We start from the raw sequence: 24,994 nt of genomic DNA on the forward strand, positions 1-24,994 counted from the left end.
ACCACATACAGCCATCTGGTGGCCATTGGACGCAGTTACAGCACAGGACTGCTTGCTTCATTGTGCCTCAAAGCAAAAATCATTTCCTAGTCTCAGTCAGCTCAAAGATTGGTGATTCAAGTTAATGTTTTGCCACACTTATGAAACACAGAGACCATTTTACAAAACATAATCATTTATTTGAACAAATACATTTTGATTTGTAATGGCATTCTTTTTACTAATGACATAGCATGAAAATAATGTGCAACATTGACTGAATTTCCAACTCATGATTTGACCTGGCAGGCCATGAGATGCACTGACACACACATACACACACTCACATGATTTAATAGTATGCGCAATAACACACATTACTTCCAGTTCCTGAGGCTGTTGGCCTTTACTGTCTGAGAGCACCCCTGATCACATAGGTTGCATCAAAAACAGGATCCTGAGCTATTTTTGGCTTTGTAATAAAGGACTTAAAATCAAGATAAAAAGACCTTTATCTGTTCAATGGTCCTCTAAAATTTTGATATGATGACTGTGTTATGGGTAAAGTTTTCATAGCTGTAACATGTAATTTTCACACCTAGGGGCTGACACACGTGAGGCGTTTACAGGAATTTGTGCAAGTTTCGCTTTGTGTCCCCTCGCTTAGATCTTTGTATTGCATAATAAGAAGCATGAAAAAAGACTAGAACCTTGCAGCTCTGGGTAATAGACAGTGCACATGGAGACAAAAGTCAGCAGTCTGACGACTCAGCTATTATCCACGTCTGTCTGATGCCATAAAACACAAAAGCCACTTCTGTTCTGTAGTAATAACTGACATTGCACATGGTTCTAGCTTCTATACTCGACCTAGTGTGTTTCTAGCTGGCCCAAACCTCAAGGGGGATGTCACTCATTAGCACCGTCCAAACAGCTTACACAACAATAAAAAGTAATTTTGAAGATTCAGCTATGACAAAGGCAACAGTGAACCGTCAGATGTCATCGTACCAGTCTTGCAATAATCTGCAGCTGACAGGCCAAGTGGTGTGTCTTTATGTCTGTGTTTACTATGTGTGTATGTGTGTGTTCATGTGTTTGTATGTCAAGGATACAGTCAAAGGTAGTGTCTAAGTAGTAAAGTAACTGTTACGATCAACCCTTCAGTGGTGATCACAGACTGCCGTGTCGACGGCAGTTTTAATGATAACGTCACAATTAGTGATCTAATTATCAGAGGCCCTGAAATCTCCACTGCATTAATGTGCATATCTTTGCTTTTTTGTTTTTCCCTGTCAGCCTCTCCAGTGTCACTTGCAATATTGTTCTTATTGCATTGTTCTAATACGCATACAGTGACTGTAAGTACACACAGTAGCTTTCTCATGCGAAGTGAAACACTGTTAAGAGTTCAGTCATACCCCGCAGTGTGATGAACTTTGTTTCTATAACTGTCAACGCAGCTGACTGGTGGTTGCATTGACTGCAGCTGACAACAGCACAGTATGTGTTGTATCTGGTGCTCCCTGATTTACAGTCAGTCAGAGCTGGAACTGTTTGTTTTTAGGAGCGACTCAGTATGACTCAAAAATGATTCATTTTGCCACTTTGTGTGTCAAACTGGACTTCCGTTATCACAGAAGTAACAACCATTGCTTCTCTCAAAACACAGCGTGGTTGGTCTTAACTCTCAAGTTTCCATCTGGCGTTGCTCCATTGTGTCAGTTGATGATTCCAGCAAATGTGTTGATTGGCAGAGTAAGTCCTTTGCTCATGTACTTGCTCAGCCCTGGGTTTTTGTCTTCTCCCACCTTCATTTTGGACCTCATGGTTTGCTGGACACAGTATCCAGGATCAAGACATGGCACAATCTCAATGCTACAACACAAAGATGTTTGAAACAGAGCTGTCAGTTTGAGTTGCAAAAAAGTTTCTGTACAGGTATACATTCACCAAGACTGTGTTAGAAAAAAAAAAACTTTCAGATTTGAATACCCTTACAATCTACTTTAATTCACAGATTTCTCTTGTTAATAATAAAAAAAAGTTTAAAATCAACCATGGCTGCCACCCTTGACTCCAAGAGGGGTGTTAATTTAGTGTAGCTGGTGCTTTGATGGTTATCAATGAACATTTCTCTAACTAATGAAAAACCAAACCTTCTGTTCAACATTTACTCAGTAGAATGAAAATAAATGAAGTCATCTTGACCCCCACCTGAGGTCTCTCTAGTCTCTCTTACCTCTGCACATCTTTGTAGGTCCTGCGAGAATCTCTGTCCAGTATGACAGTGAAAGATCGACTCTCCAAAGTGCGAATCTTGATGTTGCTGGTTCGAATCTTTGAATCCTGAGATTTTAAAGATAAAATGGTTAAATTAATTATTGTTAGGTGAATAATTTTCATTATATGAGTTGTTTAAGCATCAGTAATCATTGTGGGGATGATCCAGGCACTCAACAAATTGTGAAGTATTGCTTAGACTCACCACAATGCTGTTTTTAGTTTTGGTTGGAGATTCATTAAGTGTTAGTGTCAAACAGTTCAGATCTATGACAGGAAGACAGAGAAAAGAAATGAGCACAGATAAGCAGAGCAAGACACAATCACCGAATATTAAAAAGAAAAAAAAAACTGTGAATTAGTGAGTGTGTTAAGAGATAATACTCACCTTCTGCTTCACTGGAGGGAATAGCATTAATCTGACAGCCTGACATCCTAAGTGAGACTCCTTTGTCAATGTCTCGTCCACTTAATGTCACCTGGACACACAAAAACAGAGAATTTCTGAGCAATCCTTGCACTACTTCATGACACATTTGGTTATGCTGATAACCCCATAATGGTAAAATAATAAAGCATAATGGATATTTAAAAAATTAACTTACCTTTTTGTAATTCATTGAGACAACGCCTCCAGCTACCTCCCCTGAGCTCTTCTTGGGTTTTTCTATGTGAGAAACAGTTATGCAGTTTAACTGTGTTAGGCAAAGCTGTTAAAAACAGCAACATCAACAACAACAAAAACAAACTATCAAAAGGTCTAACTGGGGGAAAAAAAGGACATGTTAACCCAGTTTACCTCTAACTGAGCCTGAGATCTGCCTGAACTCAGGAAACTCTATCTCCAGATGGGTGAGGAACACATCTTCCACAGGATCCTTTGTCATGCTGTTGAATGTGAGCTGAAGAGAAACAAACAGCATGTAACAACCAGTAGATATTAGAAAATGTCCTCATATCTCAGAACCAAAATCTACATATAAAATACACCATATTACCTTAACAAAGTAGATGCTGAAGTAGACAGACTGCTGGCCCGTACGTACATAGTAGGCTATGACATCAGAGATGATGGGCTCTTTTGGCTTCCCTGTGTTTATCTGTTGCTATGGATGACACAAATCATATGAAATGAACCATTCAGTTTAATGTAGTAGCCAGTGGCCACAAACCCATTTTTGGGCACACCAGAGTCATTTTCACAGAATATGAGTCACTGTAATGCCAGCTGGTGGGCACGTGATGCAGCGGTTCTTGGTATTTGGTCTACATTTCAGAAGCAGCCCAGCATAACTTTATTCTATTTTTGGTATACTCTTGCTAGGTTTTAAGTGACTTAAAGTTTAAGGCTGATTTACTGGGCTTAACTTCATCCACAGGAAACATTGACCTGTGCATTAGGAATTACTTTTAGTTGAGGCAAGGCAAGGCATCTTTATTTATATAGCGCATTTCATACCAAGGCAACTCAATGTGCTTTTGAGTTGAGTGAATGAAGGGAAGGAATTACTGTGCTCAACACATCCTAGAACAAAAAAAACCTTTGTCCATTTTCATGCAGAAACTGACCTCCAGCAACAAAATGTAACATGGCCACCATTGCCTCCAGGTACATTTTTTTCCCAGTTTCTAGTTTTTTTTGTGTTGTCAGCCTTTATGCTTACAGTCAGCACAGTGTCGTGATGTCCTCGACTCACTGTAGCTGTGGTTTCAGTGAAATCAACATACAGTACTTATTTCAATTGCAGTACAAGATGTTATGCAACTTCCTGTGTTTAAATTTAAACTGAGAATAGTCGCTACTCAACTGAATGAGGTTTTGTGGGGTGATGACATTTTTGAAGCATGTCAAGAAGACAAAGTACACCACTGCATCCTGTGAGAAGGAGTTCTTGGTGTCTATGATGTCTACAGTCTGTAAGGTATGTCCTATATACATTGCACTGGTTACGAATTAGATACAACAATGTTTACATGTATTGTCCCTGAAAAATAAACAGATAAATAAAATATTGTTCCTCTCTCTCTGCCAGTTAAACATAGACACTGACATATTTTGTACAGTATAGTTTTGAATTGTATCATACCATTTTAGCCAGTTTGGGAATCATGGAGCCCAAACTCTTGATGTTACAGTTGTACCACGGGTCAACCATGCTCAAGTAGGAACCAAGAGTGCAGGGATTCCCCATGGACTGCTTGATGGGACAGTTTTCCTACAAAAAAGGAACATGAAAGTGGAACCAAGAATGCACAACATATGGAAAAATAACAGCAGTGAGGGGACACACAATGGAAATCTTTCTGTCTGAAAACTCATTATTAAATGGAAAATGTGGGCAATAATTAGACATTACAAACAATCTTGCTGTTCTATTGTAACATGTCATGTATGTCATATGTAATCTTAACCCAAGTTTGATAAATGGTGTCTTTTGTGATCATAACATGAATAAATGACTGATCCCCAGTGAACTGTTAAAATCTCATTACTTGATTACTGAGCATTTCTATCCAACATCACCACATTAACGCTGAAAATATACACACAATGACAACACTGTAATTGGCTCTCTCTCATATACCGATCCCCTATCACAACACAGGTCATTTATCTTATCTTTGGAGGTGTGTTTGATGTTCACACAATGTGAGACCATTGGTTTGTTAACAAGAGGAAGCTGCTTTACCTTGAGAGAGGAGATGTGAGTTGGAGCCTTGCAAACAGGGATGTAGTAAAACTGGAGGTTGATTTTCATTGTAAGAAAAAGCCTCCGCGCTTCCCTTTTCCTGTAAAGACAACCAAAGAGCCAAAGATTTAGTAAGTATAAAGTACGTGACAACTTGATGTGGCAATTTGACCGTTCTAACAAATAAGTTTTGGATTTCACCATATGACATTTGCCATAGAAGAAGTACTGTAAAGCTTCCTGGTCCACAAAGAAAGAATGTGAAGTTTAGAACAAAAGACAGTTCTCCAATCATACCTGAATGTTTGTCTTCTTACAATGCCAAATATGAAAAATACTTTTATTGGTTTATTGGTTTTGTCTATCATGTTGTCTTTGTCATTATAATGCAATGTGTGTGAAACTACTTTATTACAGTGAAATAAAGGGATATATATCATATCATAAATCAGAAGGCTGAGTTAAAGATTGCAGAGGGAAACAAGTTATTGAGGCAGTATATTTTGACAACTCAGTCTAGTTCTGCCAACTCCATACCGTCCAGCTGTTATCAAGACAGCTTAACCATCCTCTGTTTACATCTTGTGAAATAACACAACTCTCACCTGAAGAAGTAGTACACCTTGGCCAGGCGGCCCAGTACCCTGTCATCACCCATGGCGACTATTCTGGCAGTAAAGTGTCTCTGCTGCTTAGTGAAGGGGTTCTGCATTGTACTGTTTCCTGCTCGCCTCTGCAGAGTGGCTCCTCTTCTTCCTCCCCTCTCTCCACTCCCTCCTCCGAGGCTTGCATGCTGCTCCAGGGTGTCCTGCATCAGGACCATACTGTCCTTCACAGATGGTTTCATCTTGATTCCTCCACGCCGTGACAGCCTTCCAGAGTCTTGCTCACTGGGAAAGAGAGAGAAGTTTTACTGTCACGGTCTGAGCCCTGATACTTTTTAAATTATGTAAAGCATGGAAACCAAAACAAGTGATGCAAAAGGTCCCATGACGAGCATGACTAATGTTTTCAAGTTCAGTAAATGACTTGAATCTTTGAATAAGAGTTTCCTTAAGGAAAAGTCGAGTGACCACCAGTAATGCTCTTGTTGAAGACAACCCACAGGGGTTTCATTCAGGAAATTTTAAGTCTTCAAGATGATTCTTCATGATTCTCATGAAATAGACTATGTCCAAAACTCTAAAAACTTGAGGTATGTATTACCAAAAAGACTGCAAATTAATTGAATGAGACAAAACTAGCAGTGGGCTGTAAATAAAAAAAAAATGAGTGGAAGCAAAACAAGAAGAAGGAAGGTATTACCTTTTGCATTGTTCCCATGATGTGTTCATGCTGGCAGTGTCCAGAGATGATGATGGGGAGGGATCAGTGCTTGGTAGGTCTCTTTCAATGCCACTGTCGTTGGACATGATGGAGAAGCGAATCATGTCAGATGGCGTTAGGTCGCTGGGCGACTCACCCAGGTCAAAGTCCTCTTGTTCCTGACTGAGGGAGAACTGCTCTGACATGGAGCTGGATCGAAACCACTTGGCCAACTCTCGCCCTGTAAGCATATTTTATATTCAGTATTCACATATATTTGGAGGTTCACATTCATAGCAAGAGAGCACAAACACACTGGACAGGGCAATCCTTAGTCCTCTCAATAAATGTCTAAGGTACACTTTCTGTGTTTATTTACTGACAGTTGTCATATCTCATCCGTTCATGCATACTTCCCCATACAGACTAAACATTCACTGATAAAGAGACAGGACAAAAAAACGAGTTTTTGTTGCTATGTGTAAATGTTTGTTGTGTAGCTGCAGGATACACAAACCCGCTCTACTGCTGGGGGTAAAAAAAAACTTCCAGTTAATTACACGACAGCTTATTAGCGCATTGAGACTTCTTCACTGCCTTACCCTGAGGAATCTATTTATAACCCTGTAGGGATGGAGTTCACACATTCATTACAGATTCTGCCTTGTGATCCATCAACATTAAATGCTTGTTAAAGTAACACTGCAAAGGATACACAAGCAGTAATTACTTGTACTTACCATACACACTGTGCACTATTGTACAACAGGACACGTGAGTGAGTAAAATCCCTGTGCGTAAAACTATGATAATTACACCTTTACTGAATGTTCTCTGCAAGTAGAGTGCTATAATTGTACACATGACTGCCCTAGTCACAGTTAATCTCACAGCTCCATTGACTGAATTAGTTTAAATCTGCTTGTTACATTAGGTTAGTCCAGCTCTGACAAACTGAGCGCCACTTAGAGGAACCTCGGATATTCTCACACGGTAACACTTTTTCTAAGTGTCATACTTTACTTAATGATTGAACCCTCATACAACACCATACTTCAACTTGATTCATTTCTAACACATTTCAGAATGACTCTAAAAAGCCTCATGCTGCTATGGAGCTGTATAGAGTTCAATGCCAATCATCTCCAGATACTTATCAAAAAAGCAAAATAATAGTTTTTTTTAGGAAAAAAAATCCTTTGGATGTTTTTGCTATCAAATAACAAAATGAGTTGGAAAAGACAGAAATGATCAAGAGTAAGTCTTCAACTGCATTCTGGGATTATATTTTTCCTTTATTTTTCACGTCTTTTTCTTCTCAGTTTAGTTTGGGGTAAATAATTCCAGTTTCGGACTCAGTTCGGATGATTTGTAGTAACAACTTCCACGAGACCCCCCACAGTGTCCAGAGCCACTCACAGATATCCAGATCCTCCGTCCACAGGTGGAAACTCATCTCTGGGTTAGGCAGAGGGCAGTCACACAGCGGTCCACCGCACAATGGCTCTGCAATACACACACACATACGTAGACAGGAAGAGAGAGAGAGAGGAAGAGACCAAAACTGTCACAGTGACACTCAAAACAAAGCCCCCCCAGCCCACAACCTCCCACCCCCACAGTTTCCTCTATGTGAACACTCCAATGTCCATCCCTTGGCCTCCCAGCTGCAATGAAAGCAGAGCAGGGTGCTGACATGATAATATTGAGCAAAAGAGTTGGTGTCATGGAAATAGATATCCGGAAAAGTTTGAAAATAAAAACATGTGACTAGACTAATTTGGCCACGGAGGACAATTGGTAGATAGAGGCAAAGAAGTCACATGTCTGACCTCAGTAAAAGCAGCTACAGTATGGACACATAAAATGTGTGCAACTAGCAGATATGAAGAGAATTAAACATGTTATAGTTTAGCAGTAGCAGCTCAGGTGGACTGAGTGAAGAGAGTGATGTTTTTCCAATTTCATGTTTCAGTTATTAACACAACTCCCATAAACATAACCAATGTAAGAGCAAGTTACACAATTCACAAATGTGTCTAAGTCATCTCGTCTCTTTCCGTTTCTTTCTTTTATTTGAATTTAGCCTATTAGGTAATGAGACGTAACTGTGGTTCTTGTGGTTTGCCCCCCTTCACTGATGTTCAGCTAAAGTTTCTCAGTTGATGTCTCAGGCTGAGTGGTTGTACTGCTGAGAAACATTGCCGTGCATGGCTTTGCAAGGCATATTTCCTTTTCAAAGAGCCCCTACCTGAGTCTGTGTCATTGACGATCTCGCTGTACAGCTGCTGAATGCGGCTTTTCAATGCTCCCCTGTCCCCTCTGCAGCCCTCCTCCGCGCTCTGCTCTAGCGTCGCCAACACTTCCTGATAATACGGTTCAACGTCTTGACCCATGTCCTGTCACAAAACACACCAACGCATGCAGGTGAACACACACACGCTCACACAGGAAGATAAATACATACAGATGATGTATAAATAGCAAAGAGGTGAAGGGCCAGTTGCATGCACATATATCTGCCTTTGTGTGTGTCCTGCTGAGGTGTTACTTTAGGATGAGTGCCAGGAGACACATCCACCATGCAGTTTAGGGCAGACTCTGCTTCAGGATGTTTTCACATGACACGCACATATGGAGCAGGAACGCTTCAACTGTTTTTAATCCAAGAGTACAAACTGAAAATCGCTACTCTCGAACTGATGAGTCATCCTGGTCATTTGTTACAATCACCCAAAAATGCTCTATATGTGGTGACCATTATGCGTTTTTATACATGATCAAATGTGAAATTTATAACAACAGAAACAAATTGGTAAGAATTTTGTAGCAGATTTTAAGAGACTAAACAGAGGAGAAACAAGATGAAGCAACACCGTTTGTCAAACACTTACTGAGCATGCACGCACCTTTGGTCACACATTATTACTTCCTCAGTGTCGAGCTAATGTGTTAAACGCTGCACTACACATGTCAGGACACATCATTTCTGACCTTATTAAACATCCATAGACTCCTGACCACGTCACATGGATCAATTCTGATGATGATATTCAACTGTTTGTTCTAAGCACTGACAGTACACCAGAGGGTAAAACGTGCCAACTGAGCAAAACAAGACTCACAAAGCAAACAGACAACATGCAGGCAGTGACAAAAGAACAACGAGAGAACTGTCAACAGAAGGCAATAACAAATACCATTGTGTAGGTTCACTCACCTTCAGGGCCTGAGCAAGTTTGAGCCCATTGCATTGTTCTGATCCCAGAGCAGCCTGGATTGTGTGTTGGACCACAGTCCGCATGAGATCTAGAGGACTTAAAAATCCTCCTGAAGCTGATGCCTCGATGTCGCCCAGGAGAACTTGTCCCAGGGAACCAGAGAAGACGTCTGGGTCAGCCAAAACAAAAACTCTGTAGGGATTGATATGACCTCAGTGTTTGACAGGGAGGATTGTTTGACTACATGCAGCAGTACTGTATGTGGAATTCAATTCAGCTTTTGTAAATCATTTTGTCAACACTTCATTGAAGTTTGTTTTTTTTAGCACTTTCACATGCGTAATACATTATCAAACTGTGACTCACCTCTCCTGGAAGGGATAGTGCTCATTTTTTAGTCTCTGCTCTGCTGTCACCATCCTCTGGTACATCAGACCTGTGGATCAAATTGGCATTTAGTGACAATGTCCTTTTGCAGATTTAATGGAAATTAATGAAAAGGTCGTTAACGCGAAAGCAACCATTGTATGATTACTCTTGCACTTTTCTTCTGTTGTTTTGGAGCATGTGCGGCAGTTTCAGGTTTATTAGTTTTGGCTTACATGCTACTTTTGCCTGTCATTGTTTTCATTTTGGTTAAATGTAGTTTTTCTGTTTGAGTTTGGTAAGTTAGGTCTTTTTATTACAATGCATGTGTGGTCTATCTTTGTTCTTCCTGATGGGAACTGAGATAAGAAACAAAGAAAACAATTCCTCTGCCAACAGTATGAGTAACAGATAATTCATGTTTTGATTGACCTGTCAGAACCATTTGTCTCCTATGACAGCATACAATCATAACACCATGACAAAAGGCCTATAAATAAATAACACTGTCATTACTAATCTCCTGCTGTTGACCTCCAACCAAATTATGTGTTCAGCTTGTGGTCCAAGCAACACTAAGCTTTTAATTTCCTTTGCTGATGTTGTTGGAAAAGGACAGCAAAGGCAGCGCAGATAGACATCAATGCTAGTCCGTTTCAATAAATGACTAATAAATGTTAGAACAGGCTTCTGGGTTCAGAGTTACTGCAATGAGACAATGATTGAGAAGTCTGCAGATGAATAATACCTGGATTGAAGCGTTCAGTTTTTATCTGTCTTGTGTAGCTGAGTCCTACGGTGCAATAGGGATGAGGGTAGGTCAAGAGTCTCTTACAGAAGTCGTAAACTCGCTTGTACAGCTCATCTGGAATGTAGGCTGTCTGAAATATCAGTAAACACACACAGACAAATCTTGAAGCTAATCCTGGAAAGAAAATCCAAAACAATGTATTTATACACACAATACATTCAGATGTCCACTTCCCTGTTAACATTTCGAGTAAGTAGTTGGCCTCCTGCCCTCCTGACATACACTCACTAAACAAACACGTAACCCAATGTTTTTGGACATTTATAGAAAAGAAAGTCTATTCATCAGGTAAGCCACATACTGTATCAGGTATTCAATTAGAAATCAGATAAGTCTCAGGCAGCTTTTCACAGTGAAAAAATGTAGCAGGAATACTGTACCTGGATGATGGCATACATGAGAGTGTGGAGCAGAGGGATGATGTATTTGCGAGAGTCCCATCTCTCAGCCTGCACAGAAAACACACGCTATGTCAGGGATCAGCCGGCACATCACTGACAGAAGACAGACTCAGAATATTTTGGAATAAATCTGAGTAAATAAATTATGTTTATTGTAAGGGTTAGGGTTAGGGGTTAAAATGAACAGATTGAGTGTCAGAACGCTACCAGTAACACTAAAGAATACCTTCTCCAGTTCCTTTATCAGCACCCACACCAGAGATAAGCTGTTGGCTGGATTGTTTTGAACCTTCTTATGAAGAGTCCATCTCAGCATGCCTGTATACACAGATAAACACATACACCAGCCATTTGTGAGAGATTTCCACAGCACTAAGCACAACCTTGTTACATGTGTCACATTCTCAATTTCCATTAGACTGCTAATCCTAAACACTCAATGTCTGATGACTAACAACTTAACAGCCTTCATGCTGTTGATATACCATGTGATTAACACTACCAACCTAGCTTCAGTTAAACAACAGAATAGGCATCATGAAGTTGGGGTTTTGCTGTTTTCACTTTGTGAAAAGTCTTTTCCATAATGTTCAGTGTGGTGTAGGAGATTAAATTGCACCTTTGTTGAAACAGTCTACGTGCTGTGGGTTGTCTGCATCCCTGGGCAGCACAGCCTGAATGCTGCGGTACAGCTCTGGCTCCGGGACCGTCGGGGAGCAGCCAACTGAAAAACAAAGAGCTTGGGTGTTGAAGTCTGAATATGAAAAGCAACACACAATTAAATGTTTTTTTTTTAAATGAACACAGGCCAGCCGGGGAAAAAAGACTGATTGTACATTCTACTTATTTGACAGATTTAAAACATCATCAAAAGACAGTGATCTCAACTCTACGAGCCCTGTAGTTGAGTTTTCGTTACATATCACTGAATGTGTATTGTGTGTAGCCTACCTGTTGGCTCCATGCTGCTCATGGTGCTTGAGTTATCCCAAGGGGCCTTGTTGGTCATGTCTCACGTGCATCATGGGTCTATCAACTGTAATCAGAAGAAGACACAGAGAGGAAATGTAACTCATGTTCTGTTGTGTCCAGCTTAAATGAGTCTACTGACGGTAAATGTGGCTGAGCAGTTGCACTTTGGTTTTCTGCCTGCTTGCCGTACTGTAGTGTTCAACTACACAGATGCAGTGAGTGTAGCTATTTAAAACGTACCTCTGTTCACAAGCGACATGACGCTTCTCGACTTCTTTGTGTCTCTACACTGTAGGGTTTTTTTTGTATTTTACAGGTTTAGTTGACATTTGTAAACCTGTGTGTGATCACTGCAAGTTTAATGTTATGTCTACCTCTACCTATACATACTATCACCTACACACCCCTTTATACACCTGCTGACACCTACTGATGATTAGCATATGGCAGAAGGTGCAGTGGACCCACACCCACACACATCCTCCTCTACTGTTTAAAAGATCAGAAAGTGTTTTTAAACCACTTGTCTGCCACCACACAAAAAATGCATTGTAAAATTTGACCAAATCTATTGTGATGAAATCAATATTTGCAACATAAATGACTTGTGACACCATAAAAACCACAACAAACACTCATCTCTAAGTGCCGCTGGGAACACTGTATTTCCTGCAAAATTTATTTAGAAACAGACTGCTTCTTGTAAAAAGAGATAGGCAGGTTTACTTTCACATTTTGTTTCTTTTTGGGGGTGACTTCTTTAAAAAATAAAATTGACAACAACCCTACTCTCAATATACAAACCATAGACCAGCATTATGCAACTGCTTGTGCACAAATATATAATGGAGCTGATCATCGTCTGAGTGCAAAGAAAATATCATCAAAGAGCCCAGAGTCACATGAACAAGACATACTCAAAACAGACTGAAAACAAATGTTTTTGCTTCATGGAACTAATCGGTTAGTTAACTTGTGTCCGAATAGCTGTAAAGGATACGGTTAGAGTTAGACTAAAAAAAAACTAGCAAAAATATACCTGGTAATTTCAACTGCTAACTTTAAAAAGTAAGACTAACAGGAGTAAAGTGTTGATATAACTCTTACCCTTCTCTGTACTACCAGAGGCCAAACAGTCCTGCAAGTCTCGTACATCCACACACTCTGCTCTCTGTACTGAAACTAACATGTGTGTGACAGAGTGAGAGAATGACAGCAAATGTGTGTGTGTGTGAGAGAGAGAGAGAGAGGCAAGTGAGGTTGACAAGTGCATCCTGTGAGTGGGTACGAATCAAACACGGATAAGTACGTGTGCGTGTGTGTGTGTCTATGTGTCTGTGTGTTCGTGTGTGTCAGCAGCGTTGAAGGGGGAGGTGAAGAGAAAGAGAGAGAGAGTTTGTGCAGGTGTTGTGTCAGGGAGTTGTGAGTTGCTGTTTGAGTCATGTTTATTTGTGTCCGGTCTTCTGACTCACAATGTTTCCTCACTTTTCTCACTTTTTTTACTTGTGGCAGAAGCTTGCTGGTATTTCTCCCATTGCTGCTATTTGTCTCTCTCTCCCTCAAACACACAGACACAGACACGCACACATAAACACAAACATGCTGCATTGGCGGTCATTCCACGGGCCGTATGCGTACAATGAAAGGATTTAGTGTGATGGATTTAGCCTTGATCCCTCTAAGAAAAGCAGCACTTTCAAAAACAGCGAGTTAACAAGCGCTGCCTCAGCAGCTGAACACTGCCGTTCTGACCACAAGTTTCCGGTTGCCTAGGCCGTACTTACCCTGTATCTCTCTAGCCCCCATTCCCTCCCCCTCTCCTCATCTATCTGTTTACATCTTGACTCTGACATCTCTAAGGTGCATGATCTCAAAAGGTTCCTCTTTCTTTTGTTGGATGCAAAAAAACACAGACAAAAAGTATGCTGGCATGTACTGATAAAGTGTGCAAATGTGCACGATGCAAAACATGTTCATGTGCAGGCACTGATTCTTGCCCTCAAAGATGCATAGACCTAGCCTGGGTATACCCATGCTGCCTTGCATGCAAATTTATTCGCTCTGCAAGAATCAAGAATCTCAATCTACATTGAGATGAGGTCTGGTGTTAGCGGGCTAGCATAGACCTGCACTCTGTTTTTAACATAAACTGTTAATGCAGTGCAGGCGCTGACACACCGCTTCCTCTCTGTCTGAATGAGTGGGCAGATGACACTATATTTAGACAGACAGACAGAGCGAGAGAGAGAGAGAGAGAGAGAGAGAGAGAGAGAGAGAAAGAGAAAGAGAGGTTGCAGGGTTTGAGAGAGAGAGAGAGAGATGCCCACAGAGAGACAGTGGCAGAGACAGAGTTTTTTTAAGGCTTAAAAATAGATGCACTACACCATTCACAACCTTTCCAAGTGTAACTTGGAAAAACCACAGTCTGCACAAAAGTATGCAGCAAGTCACAGTATTAAACTATAACTGAATGGAACATGCGAATGCCAATTTCCCTGTAATTTAACCTGGTTCATTGGTATCTTCGTAGATTATACATTCCACTGGAATTTAAAATGAAGTTCTGAGGATTGAACAATGTTTTAACAATGTTAATAAATAAGTTATTAATTATGTACCCACCCAAGGTTGTTGAGAGTGAAATGTTTCCCTGTGCACAACATAGGCTGTTTAACATAAATCTTCTGTTCAAAGTCCACGTGCTTTTTCTGCCCAGATATTGAATCTTATCTTAAATACACAATCGTTCGAACAAAAGCACTAGGAAGTGGATACCAAGTTTGAGTTTTGTACATCAAATCATCAAACAAGATCAGGTAAGCAGCAAACTGGGTGGAGTGACATGATTTACTGCATTAACACAGAACACTTGATGTCACAGCTGCACACAAAGCCAAGAACAGGTGATAGGGCTGGGAAAAAATGATCAAAACTAACATTTAGAACCTCTCACTGACACAGTCTTGCCCATGTCAGTTAACTCAGTTAATAGTTTGTTCATTAACTGAGCCCTTAATCAACTAAATCATGTTCAGTGGACATCCAACAAACATTATTCATCCAAAGTGAAACCTGTCCCTCAGGTTATGTCAACATTAATAGTTTGGCTTTTGCTGCCTTCATGTCTCGAATCCACTACCCCAGTCTTTTCAAGCCCTTAAAATTGAGACTTTTGCAAATGGAGCTGGATCCAGTTTATTTTTGAAGTCATACCGACAACCAGACTGGTGAATGCAGCACGGTAAGCGACCAAAGGCAATTAATTCCACCAATTATCATCACTTGAGAGAAACCAGCAGTCGACAAAAGTCATTTATTCAATAATTGTCATCAAAGTACAAGTTGTGCAATTAAAAAAGGGCATTAAGTCTCAAATCCATCTCTTGGTTTTGGACACATTGTTTTCTTTGCTCTGTGTGGCAGTGGAATCACCTAAATTACCAAGAAAGGTGCATAGAAACAGAGCACAAATAGCTGCCAAGGTCACATGCCACGAAACAAACTTCCGTTATGACTGATGATGACTATTCACACAGTGAATCAGTTCCTAATATTAGCTTTGGCTATGAAAACGATACTCTTCTATTTACACCCTCGGCATGTGGGCAGCCGTCGCAGCCCGATGCAGTGGCCTGATGAGATGAAGCATCGCACAATGCAGCCCGGCAAAAAAAACAGGAGCACTCATTTCCGTTCAGGCATGCTGCAGACAAGTCAGAAAACAGGAAGGACCTGACAGCGATGTGTGGAAGTGTGTTCATAGAGCAACAGAAAGAGGTGGTGCTTAGGTGTTGGAGTGGGGGTGCGGTTGTGTGTACTGTTTGTTTTCTTAAGTGGAAATCCCCCACCTCTGATGACAGAGGGTCTATGATAACCTACTGGGCCTCGTCAGTTCTCACTTATAGATCTGGACAAAGTGGGAAAGCAGGGAAAGTCCCTGTACCTGTTTTCTCTCTCAAGAACACAAAACACTGCAAGTGTAGAGAGAAAAAGGAGCTGAATGGCTGCTACCTTCTTCTCTCCTTGGATCAACTGAGGAAGATTAACTAAGATTAACATTTCAGCAATGAAACTGTCAGACAGCATGTCACCTCTCCGCATTGCCAAAATTGGCAGTTTGTTTTCTTTGAGTATATCTTGAAATAATAAAACCATGGTAAGACAACCTAATTCAATGAGACACACATGCACAAACATACACGCATGCAAAAAGTTTTAAAGAAATCCCGAAATGAGACAATGTTTAATTCAGCATAAGGAGCACGGGGGAAGGATCTATCAAAGTGATATTCTGCATCAACAAGCAGGACAATATGAGGAAGTCCTCTTGGACCGGTGAACGTGTGAGTGAGTCTTTGTGTGTGTGTGTGTGTGTGTGCGCGCGTGCGTGTGTGTAAACCTGCCTAGCCTGACTGACCAGGGATTATTTCCTCCTTAAAATCAGCCAACATTAGCCAAACAATAAACAACAAACAAACTGATTAGACGGAGAGAGACTGGCTGATAAGTATAACATCCAATCACAAATGTGAACAGCCACGGTGAAGATTTACGCCTCTGGGGGTAGTGTGCTAAATCCATCAAGCAAGAGGAAAACAGATAGGAAGTGGCAGAGATATAAAGGGGTTTCCCGAGGAGGTGTGTGTGTGTGGTCTGGTCCCTTCTGTGGTCTACGATGGTGACAGTTGGGTCAATTGGTCCATTAGGGGGTCAATGATGGATGTGCTGTTCAGGTTGAAATAAGGAACATGCATCGATTAAGGACGTTTTGAGAAATATCATGTTAAACATTAATGCAAATTCTACCTCACAAATAAACCCAAATACTCAACATTTGACTGCGTGGTCAAAGGAGAGTTAGGGGAATAACCATTATTACAAAATGTGTTAGGTGCATATCCTCATTCCTTAACACTGAATCTTACAATACCCAAAACACCAGGAACTTCTTTTTATTTAGTTTACACAGCAGCTCTGCTTCCCCTGAGCTTTACAGTAAGTCTATATCCTCTGCATATGACCCCTTACTGCAAAGACTTCCATCAGCGTTTTTGAAAGTGCTTATCATTTATTATGCATGAAATACTTCTTAATCCCTTCTTATCAGGGATGAAAACACAGCATGAACAAAGACGACATTGTTACCATAGATACAGCTGTGGCCTAAGGCAGAAGGCCTGCGGATAACCAGAGAGCCGCGGGGAACACTGAGCATGAAAGATTTATGGTCTCAAACTAATTAATGAAAAACAATCCATTTTTGTTCTACAAAAGGTAGGCTTATCTGCTCTTTAGCGGGTCAGTGGAGTAGTGACTTTGGCTTACAGCATGTTGCCAGTTTGTGGTGAAAACTTGGGAGAGAAGCTGTGAAATGATTGCGTGTCTTGTTGTTTCGTCATAAACCTGCAGAATGCCTACATGCTTTTTAGGAAAACATCGTACTGTAGTACTGTTGCCAAACCAGTGGTTTGCAAGACTGGCTTTAACAAACATGACCTGGGTTCAAGACTGTGCTTTTGAGGCATTCATGCTGCTTGTGTATCATTTCAACTGAGTGCAAAAATGTTTAAGCCACATCCCAGCAGTCCTGTATGAATTGTAACAGTGAGCACGAAGGACACAGTACAGTACACATTTGAGAGTCTAGCCCCAATATTCTGAATGTTCTGCAAATGACGTGCATGGAAAGGCAAACACTATTTCCAGACATGGTGAGGTGAAAAAAAAAAAAAGTAAAAAGGTGTGAAAAGAGGGCCAATGTTGTCAGTCTGCAATACACAGGACCTTTAAGTCACTGTGGGCATGAGGAACAAGAGCCATAAACTTTCAAAAGAGGTCACAGAGTGTAAAGTGATCCAACTGCTAGAACCACAGGATGTACCAAATGCGTCACATAGACACAATCAGAAGCACAAATAGCCCCCCCACACACACACGCACACACACATACACACACTTGGCATAAAGTAGCCTCAGCTACAGTGGAGACTGCTTTCCAGGGAGCCCACAGGCCCAAGGTGATGCCAAGAAGTGTTTTCATGCTCTCCGCAGGACAAATCGGGCGGTGTCTACTGAGGAGAGTCTGTGGCTGTCTGCAATTTTGAAGCAGCGGCGTGTGGAATAAAGGGTGTTTTGACCAAACTTTGGGAAAGGTTGTCATTTATTGGGAAAATGCAGGCAGTTGCGTGGCCTGACGATGTCCCAGTGCTCCAAGGCATATATAACCTTTGTCTACGCAACTAACAACAATCATTCCACTTTGATTCATCTAGGCTATAAAATATCCAAAAATAGTGAAAATTGCTCATCACACTTTCCTAAAGCTCAGGGTGATTTTAAATTGTAAGTTGTGTTTGTGTCATAGTGAAAAGATCTAAAGCCATTACATTGTCATAATAGACAAAGAAAAACAGCCTCAAATCCTCTTGTACAAATCCTCATAATTAAGAAACTAGGGAAGGTTTGAGATCTTTGCATGGTTACCCTAACCCAGATAGTTTATTGATTAAGGCAATACGGCTTTGAACCAATGACAGTCACATATTAAACAGATTCACAGTTTCATAAATCACATGCCCAGGATTTTGCGGTGAAAAATGAAACCCGAAATCTTCTCAGTTAAGAGGTAGAGTTTGCATTGGTACAACAACTAATCATTTCAGTCACTGGCAGTTACGAGTGAACAAACATCAAGAAACAAGTAAAAGATGCTATGTTAACTGTTCTGTAATCACTGTTCAATGATCATGACCATTTTTGCAGAAATTCAATTTTTAGATCGTAATCTTTGTGGTGTTTTTTTTTCCTGAGTGACCTTTTTGATAAGCACCATGTGGAGCTGCATACCAACCGGTAAAGTTGGAAAAAACTTAGGATGCACATTTTGAATTTTTTTTTCAGGCCGATAACCAACACTCATTAACCGATTAATAACCGTTAACTGATATGATTCAAATGCTGTATTGAGTGTATTGAGTGTCTGAGGCTTGTGCCGATCAGCAGCCCGAGAGGACACGTACACACATGCTGCTACAGCTTTGCAGTGCCACATCCACTGTGCTCATGCTAAGCTGATTGGTGCTCAGATTCACGCTCCGGTGGTTAAATCTTCCAATTTTGAACTCTTTTTATACAAAGTGCAGCAAAACACCGAACTAAAGAAAGAGGAGCTTGTCTGTGAGACTGCAGGTGAGCCAGCTGGAGAGTGCAGCGTCCTTTGTTTGTTTGTTTCTTAGTGGCACCATCCTTAAAGATGATGCATACACAGATGTCTGCGTTTGTTTGTTGTCTGACCTTCTTTCATGGAGAAAATCACTTTTCCTCAGTCTATATGCATCCTATTAAAGATCCACCGATATTATTCCTACTTACATCTCGTTCCTCGCGGCCAGCAAGTTTAATCTCTTTGCATTGTGTGGGGAAAAAAAAAAAGTTATAGCTAGCTTTGGCTTCACGTGTCCTGATAGAAGCCGACAGGAGCATCTCTGGACTCGGTACCGAGTCCAAACCACAACGAAAGAAACAGAGGCTAAAAACTTTTTTTTTTTTCACACGAGATGTAAACAGGAATAATATTGGTGGATTATTAACCAGTTGGAGCTGGATGACTGATGCTGCTGACTGTTTTGGACACCAGGATTGAAGGTACAGTAAGAAATAATTCCTGGAGGTTTGATCAGCTGTGTCTCTGCTGAGGAATCAAATGTGTGGAGGACTGAGATCAAGTTGTTTTTTATTATATTTTGAGGTCACGTTCCCTTCGTTATTTTATGTCTGATCTCTCGTTAAACAGTGGTGTGGTGTAGATGAGCTGCTGTGAAACCTGTAGCTTGGTGAACACAGGTCTGGTTGTGTGGATGAGAGGAGGGGCTGTTTGGACAGACAGGTGTGTTACTGTAATGAGGGAAACTCTGGTGATGAAGGTTATTACAGTCAAAGCTGCTGTGTGTGTGTGTGTGTGTGTGTAACGTTGTGGAGTTGCTAGCTAGTGTTGCACCTATAGATAGTCTATTATGTCTATGATTATAATAATAATGATAATTATCATAATTGTTGGAAAGCCCACAAACCCGGAAGCACTCCAGGAAAATTGTGGATAAGGGGCGTGTAGGCTATTGCTCGGAAATGTTTGTGGGCGATATCATTGGCTAGAAAGGGACAAGTTGTCTCAGGATGCACTGTTGCAGCGCTACTGCGGGAAATGATGGTGATCATCATTTTTGCCTCGTGACAGGTAGCCATTATGTCCTCCACTCGCTATTACCATACATTACCTGATAATGTAATTACTGTAACAGCATCTATACTGTACTATTCTTGAGTGCAGGTGTGTCGGGTATGTGACCTATGACAAAATAAAACTTCCAACAGACCTGCTGCACCACCCTGAGCAGTTCTGTTGCCAGGTCTGTTGCGACATCCCTTTCATAGTTCATCTATGATACCTACACTCAGGTACAGTGTATATGTGCCCACTCGCCCGATCTACTCTCTCTCTCTCTCTCTACCTAGCCACATGTCTGTAGGAGATATATTCAAATATACATCCTCTGGATAGATATAAATACCCACTGTAAAATATGTTAATCTATTTCTTTATTTTACTGTTTATTTGTGCAGTAATTTATGTTTCTCCACATTTCTGCCTCTGGATGTGGAAATAGACATGCATATTGTTGTAAGCTATTTGTTGTTAATGTTGGTAATGTTTTTTGAACTCTTTTTATACAAAGTGCAGCAAAACACCGAACTAAAGAAAGAGGAACAGCTTGTCTGTGAGACTGCAGGTGAGCCAGCTGGAGAGTGCAGCGTCCTTTGTTTGTTTGTTTCTTAGTGGCACCATCCTTAAAGATGATGCATACACAGATGTCTGCGTTTGTTTGTCGTCTGACCTTCTTTCATGGAGAAAATCACTTTTCCTCAGTCTATATGCATCCTATTAAAGATCCACCGATATTATTCCTACTTACATCTCGTTCCTCGCGGCCAGCAAGTTTCATCTCTTTGCATTGTGTGGAAAAAAAAAAAGTTATAGCTAGCTTTGGCTTCACGTGTCCTGATAGAAGCCGACAGGAGCATCTCTGGACTCGGTACCGAGTCCAGACCACAACGAAAGAAACAGAGGCTAAAAACTTTTTTTTTTTCACACACTGGATGAAACACACTGATGGCGAGGAACGAGATGTAAACAGGAATAATAATATTGGTGGATTATTAACCAGTTGGAGCTGGATGACTGATGCTGCTGACTGTTTTGGACACCAGGATTGGCTGCAAGCACATAGACAGCGGAGCAGGAGGAGCTGGTTAAAAAACGGTGCTATGGATGTTGAGCAGAAAAAGTTCATTTAAAAAGATAAAAAGAATGTTATTCATATTCATTTGCACTATTTTGCACCGTAAAGTGCTGGGTTTTAATATTGAGTTTTGAGATCTGCTTTCTGCACAATAAATGTTCTAAAAGTTACATTATTGCTTTTTTGGTTGTTGCAAGGACATTTTCTACTTTTGTTTGTTGAGTCTGACTGAGACTCAAACAAGTGGCTGAGTCTCTCTGATGTTTCCTGTGCTAACCATCTTGACACACACTGCTCTTTCACCTGTCAACCTAGCCCTCGCAGCTGTAGGCGGCAGGGCACAAGGCCTGACCAATCTTAAACAAAAAATGAATAAGTTTATGTCTGGAGAGGAACTTAGACCGATGATTACAATAGTTGTAAATTCGTTTAAAGACTAATGGACTGTATGTTCTGTTCTGTATCTCCACAAACTGATTTCATCTATATATTTTTTACCATTTCTAATGGGGAAAATGCAATTTCATTGTAGAGCTGCGTGCAGTACAGTACATAGATTCACTAAGCCCCTCATTGTTCCACTCTCACTCACTCATCCCAGACCCCAGTCAACTTCCACCACAGATCGCAGCTCGTTCTGTGGGAAACACTGCTGGCTGTTATTGAGCACATTGTAAATGTTGTATGTGGTTTATGCATGACTGTGAGCACTGATATGAAGGTTTCTGCTGAGCACTTTTATAAGGCCTCATGTCAAGTGACTAAGTGATAGCTATAATTCATCACATCATCTGACTGAGCTAAAATGGCCAATGCCTCAACTGCAGGCTACAAGTCCTATGTCATCACTCTCTACAGACACGGTGAAGTCTGTTTGATCTCCCTGGCCCAAACTGCAGTCCCTCATGAAACCCAAAGGCAATAAAAGGACTACAAACAGGTTCATTGAGACGTTTCCCCTGCAGCAGAAGAGGCTACTCAGTAAGTCTTTCTGTCTGTTCCTACGATCATTGTCAACAACAAGGGAGATTGTTCTCTGAAATCATTCTCAAAAATGAATTTACTGCAGAGTTTCCTGAAGTCTCTCTTCAAGCTGTTTTCTCATAAAACCCGTGGCACAAGCCAAAATGCCGACGCTCATCTTTGCCAAACTACTTCTCTAACAACATTCCAGGCAGCACCAAAATACTTCCTGTTGGCACAAAGAGTTATGGCCTGAGTGTCTGACCCTATGACCCCAGTGGCCTCATGTAGGCTGACTTTCCCAGCATCATTTTCTGATCAACCGATTAACAACAGAACAAAGATTATTTTAGTGCCACGATGCCTGAGGGAAAATAGGTCAAAATGCTGCTTTTAAGTGGGTGATGTTTCATAGAGGACTGAGAGGTCTCAGGTCTGAGACCGAGAGCAAAAGGTCACAGTGATCGCACATGATGTTAACCCTCCTGAGGTGGTACGGCACAGCGATCTGCCCATTTACTTTAACTTTGACAGAACACAAAGGAGACGATGAGCATTCACTTTGTCCTGTGGTCCATTTTTAAAGGCTCGAATAGTGAAAAATGTAAAGTGTGTAAAGCAGAGGTTAATTGTGGTAAATCCTTGACAAACCTGTTATAACTGATCTCAGTGCTTTGTGCTCGCATTTGAACATATTACAGTAATGGGGCTCTGAATTAAACAAGCATGTCTTCTTACATCTGGAATGTATAATGTAGGCCGGGAATTTCTGCAGTAGGAGTATTTCCTTGTCAACCCTAGTAAAAGGTTCTCTGGCAGAGGTGGAAATCCCAGACGACACTTTGTCTGAACATAGATTCCAGGTGGTTTTCATAATCAGGATTGTAAATGAATGAATTACTCAGTGGGTATCTGTCATGGTGATCAGTAGAACTGTCCCGATTATCATATTTAGACAATTGATTACTTCATGATCGATTACCATGGCAACGAACAAAGCTTTTGGGGGTCAGCCCTACTGTCTAGTAATAACACCATTTTCACAACAAGAGGTCAGATTCAGCAGAACTAATTTCCTAACAGTGATTAGGATCACTGATTACACTCATATTCCACAATTTTAATGAACTCCCTGCAAATGTTTTTTTCCTCTCATACCATGAGAAGGCTGAAATACTCAAACCACTACGTATGTCACTGTTTTTAATGCCTCACCCAGTAGTTGACATCATCAGTCTAATTGTGATCAAGATTACAGTTTTAACAGGGTGTTGTGTGCAGCTGCACGTCTTAGCTTGGTAACTCTTAAGAGATTTATGTGACTCATGTGTCTTACTGGTAAAGACATTTGCATACTCTTTTGTACAAAATTGTCACTTTCACAGGGGCCTAGACACAGACATATACTCACTGAAGCCTCCCTGCATCCCCTGGCTTAAACTAAAATGTGGTACCAGGAAACTCAGACCTAAAACAAGGAAGCTGGAGGAAATACAGCTGTGCTTTTAGACTTCCAGCAGACACAACAGAGCCCCAAGGCTTCAATCAGATCAGGCACTGTTATCAAAGTCATGTTATTATCTCAGAAGGAGAAAAATAAACCACCATCCCTCTTGTCTTCCCGTGTCATGGGGCATGGTGGGTTTTTTTTTTATATAGCTTGACTCACATGTAAGAGACACAGCTGCAGGCTCTCAGTTATGAGGATTTGGTGCTTTCCTCTGTCTAACATACTAATAGATTTAGGGTAATTTAGGATTTACACTGATGGAAAAAGAAAAAAATAATAATTTAAGATGCCACCCATGGCTATAGCTGTTTTTGGACATTTCATAGATGAATGAATGTGGAGTAATCAAAGCACTCATAGGCTAGTTGTACTCTGTTTGGGTGCCATGAGTGGTATCAGAATCAGATGGCGGCTCATCAGTGTGCAAGGTAAACATCATTAAGAGTAGGCTCTGAGTCATAGGGTACAATAAAAACACCGCTCAAATATGAACAGATAACTTCAGAAGAGAAAAGCATGAACAAAAAAGACGGGAACTTCAGATAAAATATCCAGGTATATTTACAGTAAAACTGAATTAAAGCTACATGTAAACACGTTCAGAATCCTGTCACAAATGTATCTGTTTGTGATATCAGCGAGCTACAATGTACCGTCGTGGACTCTAACGTTTTCCGCGACTAAGTAGATAGGAAACTTAAACAAATGTAACAATCTCTGCTCTGGGTAAAACTAAATAAAATACCTCTGTTTTTGAGGAGACTTACCTGCAGTAATGGTGCACACACAGCTCCATTCACCTGACTTTGACAACTTCGGCAGCTGAGCTCTCTTTGGGTGACACTTGTCTCCACTCGGCTCCTCCAGCCGACTGCTCTGTCGGTGACAGCAGTTTCCTCAGACCACGCCCACCCCCGTAACCGACCAATGCCGTGTCTCTTAGCGGTTACGCTGGAGACCATCAGCTCACGTATTCACGTCAACGCTCTCTGCCCTACAGGTGTTTGAGAGTTTAGATAGATAGATAGATAGATAGATAGATAGATAGATAGATAGATAGATAGATAGATAGATAGATAGATAGATAGATAGATAGATAGATAGATAGATAGATAGATAGATAGATAGATAGATAGATAGATAGATAGATAGATAGATAGATAGATAGATAGATAGATAGATAGATAGATAGATAGA

The 24,994-nt window shown here is 40.8% G+C and overlaps 1 protein-coding gene across 2 annotated transcripts; it reads right to left on the bottom strand.

Moving 5' to 3' along the window:
* Positions 1–157: 157 nt before the first annotated feature.
* pik3r6 (phosphoinositide-3-kinase regulatory subunit 6) lies at positions 158–24,605 on the bottom strand. Of its 2 annotated transcripts, none has more exons than XM_085774373.1 (21): positions 24,565–24,605; positions 12,008–12,092; positions 11,676–11,780; positions 11,283–11,374; positions 11,036–11,104; positions 10,593–10,725; positions 9,845–9,914; positions 9,478–9,670; positions 8,509–8,656; positions 7,677–7,763; positions 6,258–6,498; positions 5,558–5,842; positions 4,953–5,052; positions 4,350–4,478; positions 3,261–3,368; positions 3,062–3,164; positions 2,868–2,929; positions 2,651–2,741; positions 2,468–2,529; positions 2,222–2,328; positions 158–1,857 (listed from the first exon to the last, which is right to left on the bottom strand). In XM_085774373.1, the coding sequence occupies exons 2-21, from the start codon at positions 12,063–12,065 to the stop codon at positions 1,701–1,703; spliced, it is 2,400 nt and encodes a 799-aa protein (XP_085630499.1). In that variant the 5' UTR covers positions 12,066–12,092; positions 24,565–24,605; the 3' UTR covers positions 158–1,700. The 2 variants fall into 2 exon arrangements, with proteins under 2 accessions (XP_085630499.1, XP_085630489.1); XM_085774363.1 differs by having other exon boundaries at positions 3,053–3,164.
* Positions 24,606–24,994: the final 389 nt, after the last annotated feature.

The sequence above is a fragment of the Trachurus japonicus genome, chromosome 1 (assembly GCF_045865225.1).
Source record: "Trachurus japonicus isolate A0001 chromosome 1, Traja_1.0".
Taxonomy (NCBI): Eukaryota; Metazoa; Chordata; class Actinopteri; order Carangiformes; family Carangidae; genus Trachurus; species Trachurus japonicus.